This window comes from Siphateles boraxobius, unplaced genomic scaffold (genome assembly GCF_051911475.1).
Source record: "Siphateles boraxobius isolate OS27281-9 unplaced genomic scaffold, OSU_SipBor_1 26, whole genome shotgun sequence".
NCBI lineage: Eukaryota > Metazoa > Chordata > Actinopteri > Cypriniformes > Leuciscidae > Siphateles > Siphateles boraxobius.
This window is the reverse complement of record NW_027508876.1, coordinates 16,403,832-16,419,721: the sequence shown is the minus strand read 5'-3', so window position 1 is coordinate 16,419,721 and position 15,890 is coordinate 16,403,832. Positions and strand designations below refer to the sequence as shown.

The 15,890-nt window shown below is 39.2% G+C and overlaps 1 protein-coding gene across 2 annotated transcripts in view; it reads right to left on the bottom strand.

The window, feature by feature from the left end:
- sema5a (sema domain, seven thrombospondin repeats (type 1 and type 1-like), transmembrane domain (TM) and short cytoplasmic domain, (semaphorin) 5A) overlaps positions 1–15,890 on the bottom strand; it is a 158,142-nt gene that overhangs the window by 71,469 nt on the left and 70,783 nt on the right. For both annotated transcript variants that reach the window (XM_077244513.1, XM_077244512.1), the window contains exons 5-7: positions 12,597–12,659; positions 6,954–7,052; positions 3,030–3,243 (exon numbers count right to left, since the gene is read on the bottom strand). In XM_077244513.1, the coding sequence (XP_077100628.1) occupies positions 3,030–3,243; positions 6,954–7,052; positions 12,597–12,659 (376 nt within the window). The remainder of the gene's footprint in view (positions 1–3,029; positions 3,244–6,953; positions 7,053–12,596; positions 12,660–15,890) is intronic.

The following is a 15,890-nucleotide window of genomic DNA, read 5'->3' as shown; positions in this document are numbered from 1 at the left end:
GTTTATTAATCTTATGCTTAGGTAATGGACAAAGGACAAAGAGTGCTCACTCCTTTAATTATCGTTCCCCATTCAAAACACATGAAAGCACCAGCTTCTCAAAAGCAAAAAGAGAAACTGTCATGGCCATCTTTGTAAGAATCAAAGTGAGTAGGTGGTGGTGATTGACAGGGAATTCATTTTCTTTTTGAGGTGAGGAGCTTAGCACATTTGCACAACATGAAGGAGGAAAAAAACAATGTGTAAAGAACAAGCTCTACAATAAAAAGTTCACAAAATATAAAAAAAATTATTTTGAGAAATGTCTATTCTCAAAATGTGTTTTTTGTCCATACAATGGAAGTCAATGGTGACTAAAAATGTTTGGTTACCAATATTCTTTAAAATATTTTCTTTTGTGTTCCACAGAATAAAGTAAGTCACACAGGTTTGGAATCAAATGAGGGTGACAAAAATTATTCACCCAAATTTTTGCGGCAAAAGCAAATATTCCTGCACAATAACACCAGTGTTTTTCAACTGATTTTGCTCCAGAAGTCGGAAGGACGCCAACCGTTGACTAAAAACACTAAAATTTTGTGTAGTGTTTATGAGATTTGAGGATGAGTCATTCCTGATGGCATGAGCCTAATTTTTCTAGCTCAAATGACTGATGAAGTTACTGAAAAAAATAAGTCAGCAACAATATTTTTATTTTTTGCATCTATATTGTTCTTACAGATGTCTGTAAATCATAACAAGGCACAGGAAAATGAAAGAACCAGGGTTCTTAAAAAATATGTGGTACTTAAAGCAACAGCTCACTCCAAATTAATAATAATAAAAAACACTTTCATCATTTACTCCCCATATATCATAACATATTTTTTTTCGATACTATGAAAGTGTAATTCTGCCAAAATCTCCATTTATGTTACCGTAAGAAAGTCGTACAGGTTTGAAACTACACAAGGGTGAGTAAATGATGACAGAACGTCTCAGGTTGTGACTGCAACCCTAGTTCCCCGAAGAGGGAATAAGATGCTGTGTCAAGATGCTGTGGGAACGCCCCTGCATGATTGTGTCATGGAGCACCTATGAAATCAGTCCAATGGCGTGACGGAACATCATGTGACGTCATAGACCAGGAAGCTATAAAGCACCCCTGAAAACAGACTGCGCTAGCTTCTGAAAAGCCGAAGCAAGTTGATCACAGGCATGCAGGGAGTATGGCAGGGCGATGCAGCGTCTCGTTCCCTCTTCAGGGAATCAGGGTTACAGTCGTAACCTGAGACGTTCCCTTTCTTTGGGAACACCATACCCACGACACCATAGTAACAAGTGCCTGAAATCTCTGCGTGTGAAATCGCTGCGCACACCAAGACGAAAGCACCTGCGCGCCTGGAGTGGAGACGAAGTTAAGGCAAAAAACCTCACTAATGTGTGCGGCGAGGCAACCTCCTGCTACATCACAAGCATATTGGAGGGAAACTCCTGACAATAATGTTTTAGAAGCAGCCATACACCTGGTAGAAGAAACGTTACTAGAGGGTGTCTCCCCAAGGATACACCACTTAAAGGGATGTGGTAAGCAGCTAAGGCTGCCATGTACTCCTTTAGTCTGGAGGGGGATAGACCTGCAGAGAAACACTCCTGCAGGAACTCCAGCACTGCAACCACAGAGCAGATAACTGGGTCCAGCTGGTGCTCTCCACACCAGGAAGTGAACAATATCCACTTCAAGGTGTAGAGTTTCCTCGTGGAGGGAGGTCTGGAGTGGAAGATGGTCTCAACAACCTCAGTTGAGAGACCTGAACTTATGAGCTGGGCCCCCTCAGAGGCCAAGCCCAAAGTTTCCACAATTTGTAGTGTTACGTGACCTCAGACCCCCCTGATGGTTGATGTAAGAGACCACCGATGTGTTGTCCATGCGGACAAGCACATGATGGCCCCTCAGGTCTGGTAGGAAGTGTTTGAGAGCTCAAAAGACCACCATAATTTCTAGACGATTTATGTGCTAAGAAAGTAGATGGTCCTGCCACAGACCTTGCGCCGAGCGACCACTCATGATCGCTCCCCAACCTGTGAAGGAAGCATCTGTCGTTAGCATTACGAGACGACAAGAAGCCCCCAACACTGGGCCTTGGGCGAGGAACAAAGGTTTCTTCCACATGATTAAGGCACGTAGGCATCGCCGCATGACCTTGATCATGCAAAAAAGATTTCCCATCGGAGAAAACCCCTTGGTTCTGCGCCACCACTGCAGGGATTTCATGTACAGGAGGCCAAAAGTTATTACGTTGGACACAGCTGCCATGAGACCCAACAGTCAGTGACTGGCCTAGTTTTACCTAGGCCGAAGGAAAGAACCCGATATTGGTACACTTCGCCCCCGAAAGCGAACCTCAGGGACTTCTTGTAATGAGGATGGATGGCTACATGGAAGGACGCGTCCTTCAATCTATAGTGACAAACTGAATCTGTGACACAATCTGTTTGAATGTAAGCCTCCATCCTTCTTTGGAACAATGAAGTAATGGCTCTAAACCCCTGACTCCCTACTGGGAGGAGGAACCCTTTCTATAGCCTCCTTGGCAGAAGAGTCTGTACTTCTTGCTGCATAACCAGAGCCTGCTCGGGGTCCACCACGTAGGGAAGACCCCTAGAAATCTGGGTGGAAGAACCGAACTGAATTCTGAAACCTATAGTGAACAGGACTCAACGAGATATATTTGGCAGTAGCCTGTTTTCAGAGGTGCTTTATAGGTGAGGTTCCGTCACGCCATTGGACTGATTTCATAGGTGCTTTATGACGCAATCACGCAGGGGCGTTCCCATAGTGCCTCGACACAGCTCAATTTCCCTTGAAAGGGAACTTTCATTTAGAGAAGCCTTTAGAGAAGCAAATTGTCATGAAATGCCATTTACCCAAAACCTTTAAACACAATTAGTCACTTGATTGCTATTAATGGCTTTAGTTTTTTTCTTGTAATGTCAATTATAATTACATAATTCAATGAAACATTTTTCATCCAATAGCTCAGGCCTACCATTGAGCCATTTAGAGTTGTATTGAGCAGTACGCAGAGGAGGGAGTCCACCGAGGCTGCGGTAAATTGCCGGGTCTCTGCCAGAAAAGTCCATAGCAGTGGCAGCATAGAGCTCCCCGCTGGAAGTGATGAGGGCGGTGGAATTATGCAGAGGGTTATAGGGGCACCGTGCCATTCCACTGATTTGATCATGAACCTCGGTAAGGTTAGTCAGCTGTGCAGAGAAACAAAGAGATTGAATTTAGAAAGACTGCAATTCTTATACCTGAAATGCTAGTAAATATAGAGATTGAACACAAAAAAATCTAGCCAGACCTATAATTATTTTGTAATAACTAATACCCACAGTATTAGTTTGTTTGAGCAGATAAAATATGTCCAAACGTTTCTATGGCGTAAATCTCGAAGATGTTCTAATTTTGTATAAGCGAGGAGCTGATGTGGCAGTGAAAATTAATCCACCGTTCGAATCATCTATTACTGTGGAAATGCTCGGCCTACTTCCAGATGTGTCATGTGCTGTTTTGTGAGACGGCAATAATGTTTATCTCATTACTTGGTTGTCACGCCTAGTGGCGACTGCAATGGCTAAATGCTAATCGTTCGCAACACACCCGTTCTGTCCTTATGTGCAGTACGGCAAGTCTTGATTCTTGCTTAGCGTGACATTTAGCCAGCAAAGGGAAGCTACCATGACAGGGAGGTAATTTCCATTTGTATACAGTAAGCACAAGGGATATGCCACCAAAGGAAGCGGGTTTGACTTTTCGTGCTGGTCCATGTTTTTTTAAACCAATTTCTGTTCCTTCATGCAGGCTAACGGAGACACCCAGAAAGTCACTCCATCTAAACTACTAGAGAAGCCATTAGCGAAACACATCGGTTTAAAGCAGTGGTTTTCAACTGGACTCAACCTCAAAGAAGGCTTTTAAATGATTTTCAAAAAGCCAAACAACTACAAAACAAGCCCTTTAGCAACACCAAGGTCATGGGTTCAATTCTCAGGTAAAGCAAGAACTGATAAAATGTGTACCTGGAATGGAATGTAAGTAGCTTTGGATAAAATTGTCTGCAAATTGCATAAATGTAAAGGTAAATGTCTTTGAAAAATCAGGATTGCCCCTTCTTGAAAAACCTGGATATACGAGGAAGCCTCATTTTAATATTGTAATTTCTCAAAATTTAAAAACGTCATGGGCACTTTTATAATGGGGGGGGGGGGGGGGGATGCTTGAAGTCAAAAACACTGATTTAAAGGACTGCCTCTGTTTTTTAGGGAGAGATTTTGAAGAGCAGTCGGCTTGGTTACTTTGTAGGGGTGTCGAAATTAATCGTTTCTACGATGCATCGCGATGCAGACGAGGACGATTCCTCGTCTGCATCGCGAAACGATTAATTTCGACACCCCTACAAAGTAACCAAGCTGACTTGGTTATCGGTTCAGTAATAGACCATGGTCTATAGACCAATAGACCAGGAACCGAATGGTTATCGGTTCAGTAATAGACCATAACCGGTTATAATGTACTGACGCTTTTCTGGCGTCATTTGTCACGTATGTGCTTTGTCGTGATACCATACACTGGCAGAGGGAGGCGAGATGTGTGCGCATAATTAAATTTTCATTTCGGCTTTTATGAAATTAACATTTCGGCTTTTATGAACTACCTGGTAAGCACGACCTGGAGAAGACACGCGCTGTGTGCGCTCATGTCACGCACAAATAGAATAGGCAGGAGGTAATAGCTATATTGACTTGATAAACAATGTTAGCCGTGTTCACCCCGAGCTGTTACGCCTGGCAGAGCCGGACTGCTTTAGAGTAAGAGAATGAGCTTCAACGTCACCCGAATCCCAGCCAAAACAAATAATCCACCCGCCTCAATATTGTTCTCTGATTTAAGTATTCGCTGCCAGCCGATGGTGAAATTACAATTATTCTGTGTTGTTACGGGTGATTATAAATGATCGTCATCTTCAACAGTGAACTCTCGACGGTTGATGCGCGCGCCTCTAATGGTGACATATACACTGATGAATGAGCGCTGCTTTTAAATAAACATTTCTTTAAAACAAAATTGATTGGAGAAAATTTTGTTTTCTTAATGGCATAAACAGGCCTTTGAAATTCAAACTGGAATGTCACTGTTTCTGTCACTGCGACTTCCCGAACAGACGAACACACACGCACGCGCACGTATCACTTTTAAAGTAAATTTGAAAATTGAGGATGCGGTGCATCAAAATGCATTGTGATACCGAATTGAAGTGAATCGATGACATGATAATCGTAACCGAACCGAACCGTGAGACCAGTGTAGGTTCACAGCCCTATTACTTTGAAAGCAGCGAAATCCTGGTCATCCTTTTTTTTTTTTTTTATGTGCACAGTAATGCCATTAGAACGATTAAGCATCAAAAACACATTTGAAAAATCCAATTAAAGCTTCTGCTATAATGACGCTCCTACCTTAAATGCATCTGGTATCTGTTACCAGAAAAATGACAAGTGAATGGTTTTGGGATTGAGCAATGCATCTCAAGCTGCAGTGAATTTATCTATGCAGCTCGAAATGTCATGCCTTCAGTGACTTGCTTATTTTTGTAGCAGGAAATCTGACATACTGCATTGTGCTTGGTCTGTCCCGAAGGTGGATTAGATCCAGTGTGGCCTCTCTTGAATGCTTTTATCTTACATGCAGCTGACGGCCGCAACACTTGCCCTGTGTAATCAATGTAAAGAGGGATTATCTTTGAAGTTGGCTCGAAGAAAACCTCCGCGAATGGCTGGAAGTGTCTCAGCTTCCTTCAGGACCCCCGAGCCCATTTAGCTGGCAATAAAGTCAGGCAAATTTGCATGTTTGGCAAGGCGAGGCAGTCTTTTTGAAGCACCGGTGCCAGGGAGATACTTCTGCCCGAGCCAATGTCTGAACGGATGTGCCTTTTCTTGGGCACGAAGAAAGATGAAAGGCGTTTATTGATGGAACACCTTCTGACAAATGACATTCGGAAGCCTTCGTAGATATGGACACGCTACCCATAATGCACATTAATGGAAAGGGTTGAAAGACTCCGCTTCAGGACACCGGCAGCTGTGTTTTGCACTATACACCGAGCAGCACTACAGTCTCGATAGCCGCTTGTTTAAAGATGCAGCTTGACTGGCGGCGTTACAAGGACACGATGGAGACTTTTCACTCGTGCCTAAATCCTTTCCTGCTGGCACGAGGTACCTATGATGGTAAATCCCTGGTGTGATTTAGCTCTGAGTCAATAATTCCCGCCAACCTTCAAAGAGCCACGAGGAGATGATTGTCATCGTACACGAATCGACTGTCATCATCATTATCATGTTTGAGGAAAGGATAGACGAGTAATCCAGTCATTCAAATTCAGGGGTTCGAGCACAAGAGACTTACATGCATGAATGAAAATTAGGAGATGTGAGAGGGAATAATGGGGGATGTCAGTAAATGTGCTTGGCGGAGATGCTTATCTTTCAATCAGCTGCATTGAGTGGCACTTACTGCGATAGGTAGCAACTATTCTGCAACCCATGCGTTGGAATTTTATTTATCAAAGATAAAGTGCAAATGCTTCCACAATACCTGAATAACAAGTGTGAACTTTCCACAAAGGACACAAGACTTAGAGATACTACAAGTTCCCACCTTATTAGAAAAACAGGCCTTATTTATTGTTTTTGTCAAGATCTCAAGAAAGCTTCTATTGAGATGAAGCATGAAGAAAACTCTGAAAAAAAACACAAGCTTTGGTTGAAATACCACATGCTATGCTACACTGCCCACGCAGCAATGAAAATGTCAAAAGAGGTCAATGGGGGAGAGAAAGCTGGGACAAAGAAAGTGTAATAGGTCAGGAAGCCTCTGCATTATATTGAATGCATTGTTGCGTTTACATTACCGTGCGATTGGTGCAAATAGGAGTGAATGCATTTGTTCCGCATGTAAACAGCCTGTCACCGTTGACGAGTAGAACACGGATGTAATTCTGGCACTCCTCCTGTGAAAAGACATAAGGGAAGATATGTTTAGGTGTTTTAGTGTCTCATCTAATTAACATCACAAATACAAAATTTAGCACAAAATAAATAAATTAATACAAATCTACACCAAGTCAACTCATCATAACGCACTACAAATAGAAATCCAGAAATCCTTTCTTTTAAAAGAGCCAATCAGCTTTTTGACAGTGTTTGTTTATTCTAAAGCGTTTTGGATCAGTCTGAAAAATACAGTTTTTAAGCATAAATTAATTGCTGACTGAATTGTTTCAAAATGACCTTGATGACTATTAGCATCACAAATGCAACATTTTGCCAAAAATATTTATATTGATTTAATATAATATTTGATATTATATTTGTATTTATATGAGTGAAATCACTGAATGAAGCAAAAATTATAAGACCATTATTCTGCATTATTTCAAAATGTAATCTTGACAAATACTTTGAATATTTTGTCTTTCTCCACTGAAATAAGTAGAAGCTACTCTGTAGGAAGCTACATTGTTTAATATTATAACCATTTAAAATATATGTGTTTCTATTTTAATAAATGTAAAAATTGTATTTATTCCTGTGACAGCAAAGGTGAATTTTCAGCATCATTACTCCAGTCTTAAGTGTCACAATTGACCCTTCAGAAATCATTGTAATATGCTGATTTGGTGCTCAAGAAAATTTTCTATTATCAATGTTGAAAAAACAAAAGGAAATCCCGCACACTATCAATATAGGGAATGTGTGTGACGTCACCGTCAGCTGGAGTGATTGAGGCCACGCCCACTGAGTGGCAAAAAGACTGAGCGGCAGCATTGGTTTTCAGCGTGAATGCCGTGAAAAACACAAAAACCACATTTAAAACAGGAACGAGCTTTGCGATTGACTGTACAACTACATTTGACAAGAAATCTGAGGTATATTTTTACAGACTGCCGAAAGCTACAGAACAGAGAAGCAAATGGATCACTGCAATTCATAGAAACAACTTGACTCCAGGCAGAGAAAAATGGATTAGCAGTTATCATTGAGCACGTTTACATGCACACCAGTAAGCTGATAACTCACAAATGTCAGCTTATTGAAATAACCAGTTTCCGCTGTTTAGCCTACATGCAAACCAGTAAAACCAATGCAAGTGATGACTTTATTAACAACACACCATGACTTAATTAATAAATCAGGCCATGACCCTGTGTGACGACAAAACAATCATCTGCGTATCTGACTTTAAATTTTTCATTTGTTATGTCGGTTGATGTTAAATAAAGCTTGCAACATGTCAGCGGGAAACTTACAGCTCGTATATTATCCTCTCATGCAGTAACAGATGCAGCGTTTTGACTGAACCACTTTTACTTCAGCACGAGATGAGAGGAGATTTTTATAATGTTCTGGGTCATGAAAGAGTCTGCATTTGTGATATATTTCCTTCTTCCGTTCCTGCAAAACGCTCACTCTGTCTGAATGTGTTTAAATCTGCAATAAGGATGCGTTTCTGTCACATTTCACACATGCGAACTTCAATAAGCCGACAGAAAGCAGGTTAATGCGTTTACATAATGCGAAATCCGAGTAAGAGTCAAAAAACTACCTGTGTCGACCGGTTTATGCTTAAGCCCGTTATGATCCCTATACTCCGATAAAAGTACATACTCCTAAATCCCTATACTCCGATAAAAGAAAACAAATTTTCGCGTTTACATGACCACATGCGTTGTCGGCTTATTATGCATAATCGGATCTTTTTAAATAAACTGACATAAAAACTATAGGCTACAAGTTTTAGGGCTGGACGATATGATTATAGCCTATATATAACATTGATATTGTGATTACCTGGATTTAGACCTACCTATATTGTATTTATATAAAGCCTTTACATGCAAATTTGCTTCACGTATTTCCCCGCGTCGGAATCAGGCACATATAAATGTCAGGAAACACAATGGCTGCATGTCAATATCCATGGATCACTGGATCTCTGGTAGGCCTAAGTTGTAAGGAACACTTATATCGAGTCTGACCATTGTTTGTTTTACTCTCGTTTCCACAGTTTCCCCTATTAAATCCATTCACGCAGCAGCTCTTTTGCCACTCAGTTCGGCTGAGGGGGCGGTTCCCCTGGGAAAGTGACGTCAACAATGCATACCCTCTATACTTGCTTAAGATTTTTATGGAAACATATATTACATTTTTCCAGGATTCTTTAATGCATAGAAAGTTCAAAGAAACAGAATTTATTTAAAATAGAAATAATTGTCAACAATATAAATGTCTTTACTTGTACTTTAGACCAATTTATTGCATACTTGCTGAATAAAAGTATTAATTAGCTAGTGTTTATTTATGCAGTGTATATCAGCAACGTTAAAAAAAAGCTGCCTGCGTTGTTTCCAAGATGGCCGCTGAGTGAACTGCCTTAAGTCCCCCTGTGGTGAAAATCAAGCTTTTAATGTTGTTTATGTCTATGTGGTGTTAACTTTTTAATGTTCTTTAAGACAAACCATGTACAAATTCATAAGTCAACACCATTCCTGAGTATTTTCTAATGGCAATGAACTAAAGACAGTCTCAAAAACGCAGTTTGAAATCACGGGTGTTTCTGACGTCACAAACTACCAATAACCAGTAACCAATCACGTCGTCAACGAGTGGATATCTGAGCTGGTATGAGAGAGTGGAAGTGGAGCTAATTTGCATATCAATAGAACCGCGTATACTAAATGAGGCAAGGGTGAAAAGTTACATTCAAGCTATTTTAAGGCATGAAGAATTTTTTTCAAGTTTAAATATGTAATTCTGGTGATCAAAGATGAGTTTTAAGGGATAAATGTATTGACTACAGGTAGACTTTAAAGGGCAAACTTCCAGAAATGTGAAGCCCAAACAGTACAGAAGCTATGTTACATTTGTATTATATATTTTTCCATATTAGACCAGCCGCAGGACTTCTTGAATTATACTGCTTCAGTTCAGTGTGTTTTTACAAGGCTTTTTGAGCCAGTAAATCACATTTGTCTCAAGTACTTGAAACCCTGTCACCCCTTCTCTCTCTCTCTCTCTGTTGATTTAAAGGTGTTCCAAGGAAGTGCTTGAGGGGGTCAACTTTATTTCCTCATCATAATGGCTGTTAACTCGTGAAACCGTTCATTTCCCTGCACTAAGCGGAGTCTTGAAAAGAAAAGGATGATTTACATTTGCTAATGCAATTTGGCTGGGGGCAGTGCTTTGCTGTATGTGTAAATAAACTGAGATTAAATATGCCTAGCACATCATAATGTGACATGTTTATGAAAACCCCTGACAGATGGCTACACTCCACAGCGTAATATAGTGGCTGTTGTTTGCATTATAAACGAAATGAAGTCGACTGAACAGCATTCACTCCATCAAACACTTTCTTTGGTTCTTGAAGCAACAGACTCAAAGAAACCAAATGCAGTGGTTGAAAAAGTCAATTTCACATAGAATTCAATAAAAAAAAACTTTTCATATTGCTTTGTGATGTGTAAAATAATCAAAAAGTGCTGTAGTCTTAAAAGGAGTAGACAACTCAACCTCACATTATTCCAAAAGTCAGATGACTTTCTTAAAAAATGGTCAATAAAAATCACGTTACAATTCAAATTTTCTGAAACCATTGATAACTTTGTGAAATAACAAGATAAGTTCAAACAGAGTTCATGAGTGAAGCAGTGATGCCTGATTCGTGAAAAAAAAATATTTAGAACTTTTGAATGAATCGATTCAGTTCACAGAACTGGTCTGAATGATACAGAGTGATCAAGATCAACAATCTAGTCATAATGTTAACAGCTCACTAGAGGGGATGATTAGTGAATTTTGGTCTGTTCGTCACACAAAGCTATCGTAGTTGACAAAATCATCTGGAGTACAGCACTTATATGATGCTTTTGTGTACCATTTAAAGCTTGAAAGTCTTCCATGTAACTGCATGGAAAAGAGCAACCAGCACATTGTTCAAAATGCCACCTTTTGTGTCCCACAGAAGAAAGAAAGTCATACAAGTCTGGAATGAGATTTTTTGGAAAAAAAAATAATTTTTTTTGGGATGAACTACTACTTTAAAGATATTTTGAGCTACCACATGTGCAGATAATATGGAAAGGCTTCACAATTGCAAGCAAGTTATGACAGCCACCTCCTGGAATTCTGAATTACAATCAAATGTTGGTCAGAGTTATCCATCTTATTATGGGCCTCAGCACACTTTTTACGACCGAATTAAAAAAAACACTGGTGGGGCCGTTTGCACAGGCTGAAACCGCACAGGGCCACTAGAAATATACCTTGGGGTTCAGCCCAGACTGGAAGGATGGTCTGCAACACAGTCCCTATACAGCTCCCATATGACTTAGAATGGCTTAACTCAGTGTAGCATACTATAAAGCAAAGAGGGACCCTCCGTCTCATGTTTGACAGAGCTGTAGTAAGTGAAATATTAAGGAGATTTAAGAAACATTTTGTAGCACAAATCTGATCTGATTCAGTCAGCCTTCAAAACACAAGGGAGTCAGTGTTCTATAGTGCCATGGAAATGACTCCATAGCAAAGTGGAAGAGACATGGGAATGCCTGAGCAAGAGTAGTGTCATAAATAATGGGGTTTGTCTATTTTAGGAGGGCGATTACTTTCTTAAGTACAGTTAACATTTAAAACAACCTTCATTCTGGCTGAGAATTACAATGAGGGTTTGGAGGTTTGAATTCACTTCCAGCTCCCCTACCAAAGGAAGTCAAAACAAAAGTACTGAGATATATTACAATGCTTCAGCAACCACAAAGGTCAGATTACTAGTTAGTTAGCTCATATTTCCATGTGGTGCCAAATGGAAACAGAAATTGCATTGCCTGAGGAGGTTACTATAGCAACAGGATGATGCTTGAGAGGTTTCTGTAAGGATCAGTATTGGACAATATATAAACAAAACATAAATAGGTTATAAATAGCTGCTGGCATGGTTTTACACTTTTACAATTTTTTATTTATTTTTACTTCTAATGAAGAGTTTAAGGGTTGTCTTTCCTTTTTCTTGTTATGGTTATTTTAATTTATTTGAATTTCAAATTATTTTAATTCTACTTCCTTAAATTCAAATTTCAATTATACACTATTGTTCAAAAGTTTGGAGTGTGAATATTTTTTTAATGTTTTCAAAGCTATTAGCTCTTAAGCTCTAAGTCTCTTATGCTCACCAAGGCTGCATTTATTTGATTAAAATACAGTAAAAACAGCAATATTATTATCAATTTAACAGTTGTGCCACTTAATATTTGATAAATAGAATGTTTAAAAGAACAGCATTTATTTAAAACAGAAAAAAATGTATAACGTCATAAATTTCTTTAATGACTCATTTAATGCATCTTTGCTGTATAAAAGTTTTATTTTCATTAAAAACAAATTCAAAATTTTAAATGGTAGTGAAAATGGATCCCCCTAAAAATGCCTTTCATAATTCACACATTGTATTCAAACAAAATATTTGAAATATTTGGGGAGTTTACACAGATACTAACCTCTGATTTGCCCCGACTGAAACAGGCTCCTTTGGTAAACTCATCGCAATGCCATTCTGCCTCCTGTAAGCAGACACACATTAAGAAGAACATTAGAGAAATGATATGTTTTCCTGATAACATTGGGAAGTGGTGTGTGTGTTCATCATTAATAAAAGACAAAACAGATCTGCTACATCAGACTATTGAATTATGCCTCAAAATGATTCTTGAATTTACTGAGCTCTAGAATATAGTGTAAAAGAAACTCTTTTTTAAATCGAATCTCTGTGTTAAGCTAGGTATTATTGATTGTCATTGGGAGGATAAATGAACTTGGCTATAGAAAGCAGGATGATAATCACTTGTATTCAGCTCCCTGGCATTCTGGGAAAACAACAGGCTTTTCAGAGGAAGTGTGTGTGCTGTCCTTCACTGAGAGATGTGGGTCCCGGAGACAATGACAGCGGCCGCAGACTATGGCTGCATTCACATTTCACCGCTGGCACTGAACTGCTGGATAATGCCAAGCTTGATGTCTGAAACTGCCTCCAAATGGATTTTAATATCAAATGAGCTCCTCGCATTTATTGACCATAAGATCTCTGGCTCGGAACCAGATGTGTGAGACTTTAAGCTTGCCAAGTGAAAGCAGGCTGCTAACTATCAAAAAACAATTAAGGAATCCCTTACAGAGGCGCAGCAACCATTTTTATGCTTTTCAGAACTGAAAAATTTATAAGAAATTATCATTCCCCAAGGTGGCACGACTCCGGCTAGACAGTAACCTCATTTTGAAGTGATCTAGAGCAGAAGCTCTGTGGCTGCTGGCTGAGATGTTACTCTGACTGGAGAGGCTTCGATCATGGCTTTATGTGAAGGAATTGTTATGTCACACTGGCCTGAGGCTGAAAAGGACATAGTGCACTCATTCCCAGCCGCATGACCCTTTGGAAACAACAGGGCTCAACCGTAAGGATTATTTCTACTGGCCCAGTCGGGGTCTCAAAATTTTACTTGCCCTGGCAAAATTTTCACTGGCCCTGTCAACCAGCCAATCAATCAAACAAACAACCATATAAATAAATAACCCAGTTATTGCTTTCGTTGTTTTTGACTTTATTAATGACATGCTTATTATGACACCAACATTTTAGATACATGTGAAAATTCACAATTCTTGAATTCCAATGTCGATAGCTACCATAGCAAAAACTACTAGCCTAACAAATATAAAGTTCAAACATTATTAAAGACAAGTCAGTAATAAAGTAAATAATAAATAGGAACAAATACAAAAACAAAAAACAAATACAAATTAAATAAACAGGGTTTTAAGGTTTTGAGCTATTTCTAACAGAAGTATTCAGGTACAAAAACTAAATAATCAAATTTAAAATAACACTGCAAATGTTTGACTCTGTAAATTAAAGAGATGAATCCTTGTTAAAGCTACAAAAGTAATTCAGTCAAGAGCTGTGAGTGACTTTCTCTTTGTCTTTTGTTGTTTTATTAACATTAATGATACATACAGATGCAGGTATATTAGGCTTCTGTCACTTTAAGACAGAATACATGAATTGAATATAATGATACTGTCATATACTGCTCCGAAACACATGGGTTGAGGATCCAAATGCACTATTTAATAAAGGGTAATCCACAATCATAATCCAAAAAAACAGTCAAAGGTCAAAACACTGACAAACAGTCCAAACAATAACAGAGTCCAGGGCAGAGGCAAAGAAGAGAAGTCCAAGGGAACAGGCAGAGAAACAAAAACCAAGACACAGGAAACTAGAAGAATGCTCAGAAATGCAGTAAAGACACATACAAGACTTAACAATGGATGACTGAATTGACCAGGCTTATATAGGGTGAGCTAATGAGACACAGCTGACAGCAATCAGGGATGATGAGTCCGGGTGGTGAGTTCTGGGAAATGTAGTCCATGTGTGAATGGCAATGAACAAGAGGGAAGTGTCCTATAGTGGACAACCACGGCACTCAAGCTGGTGATCGTGACAGATATGCATGTTTCTAACATTTTTATGTTCACTTAAGACATGACCAACTGTGTTTACAAGGGTATTTGCCAAGACAGGTATTATGACATAATTTTGTGTGTATTTGTCCATTCAAGCATACGAAGACACAAAAGAGGACTCATTTCGTTATGTTTAAAATTGCTTGAATGTTTTAATTGGCAACATGTTTTCGCGTTACATTTCATGTGTTTCAATGTTTTTGTCAGAGGCAAGCAAAAATGTACATATGTGAACATGCTCCTGAATGCTAAATATTTATCTTATTTTCGTACTCCCCTATTCATTTTCAATGGATGGTCATTTCTGACAAATATAAGCTCAGGTCAATGAGACCTACAATCAGTCAGTATCAAAAATAAAAAAAAAACTGTCCTAATTCAAAGAAAACAAGTTGACAAAAAGATTGAACCCAATATTTGGTGATAATATAGCATAACGAGAGATTTATAAGCTATTTTCCTATAGGCCAGTCATTTTTGACCAGGAACACCAAAGGTGTTACAGGATTTTCAACACAGCGGTGACAAAAATCCAGGTTTTCATTCCCTCTGGCCAATGAGGAATCTAACGAATGACACTTAGGAAAAGGCAGGGTGTGAATGTGCAAATGCAGGACTGAAAATCTGTTGCCTCGCTCAGTCATGCTGCTGAATGAGATTCCCCGTGGGCCCCATTCATGCCAAATCTTCACCACAAAGCAGAGAAAAAGGCTGAGGGACGGGGACACGGGGAAACTCCTTCACATCCAGGGAGACGTGAAAGATGATTTAATGTGTCAAAATAACCATTAGCAACTGATATAGCACTTTCTGCCAGACATAACAGCAGCAGAATGATAGGAAGAAGCAGAAAAAATGCTGGCATTTACTGAGGAAAGAATACTATAGCCTTTCATGCTTCAAAATGTATTGTCATATGCCATAATTATAGCTAGGGAGTGGCACTACACAACACTACTTTCTTTTTTTTTAAAGAAATGTGCATTTCATGAAATTTTGTAAGCCTTAGTCATAGAGGGAACATGAACAGACTTCATTCTTATATCCCAGGCTAGAAACCAGCTATTTTGAGGAAAGTCGCTCATACAAACAAACTGCACATCAGCAGAATGTTTCAGAGTGCGAGGACAGCATTAAGATATCTTAAAGCAGTTTTTGTGTGTGCCAGCACAAATGGCTAAGAGGTAGTAGTCGCCCACTCGAGGTGTTGTGTTTAGCTCAGCAAAAATGGTATAAAATGTGAATTAAATGTAATTACTAAACCATTA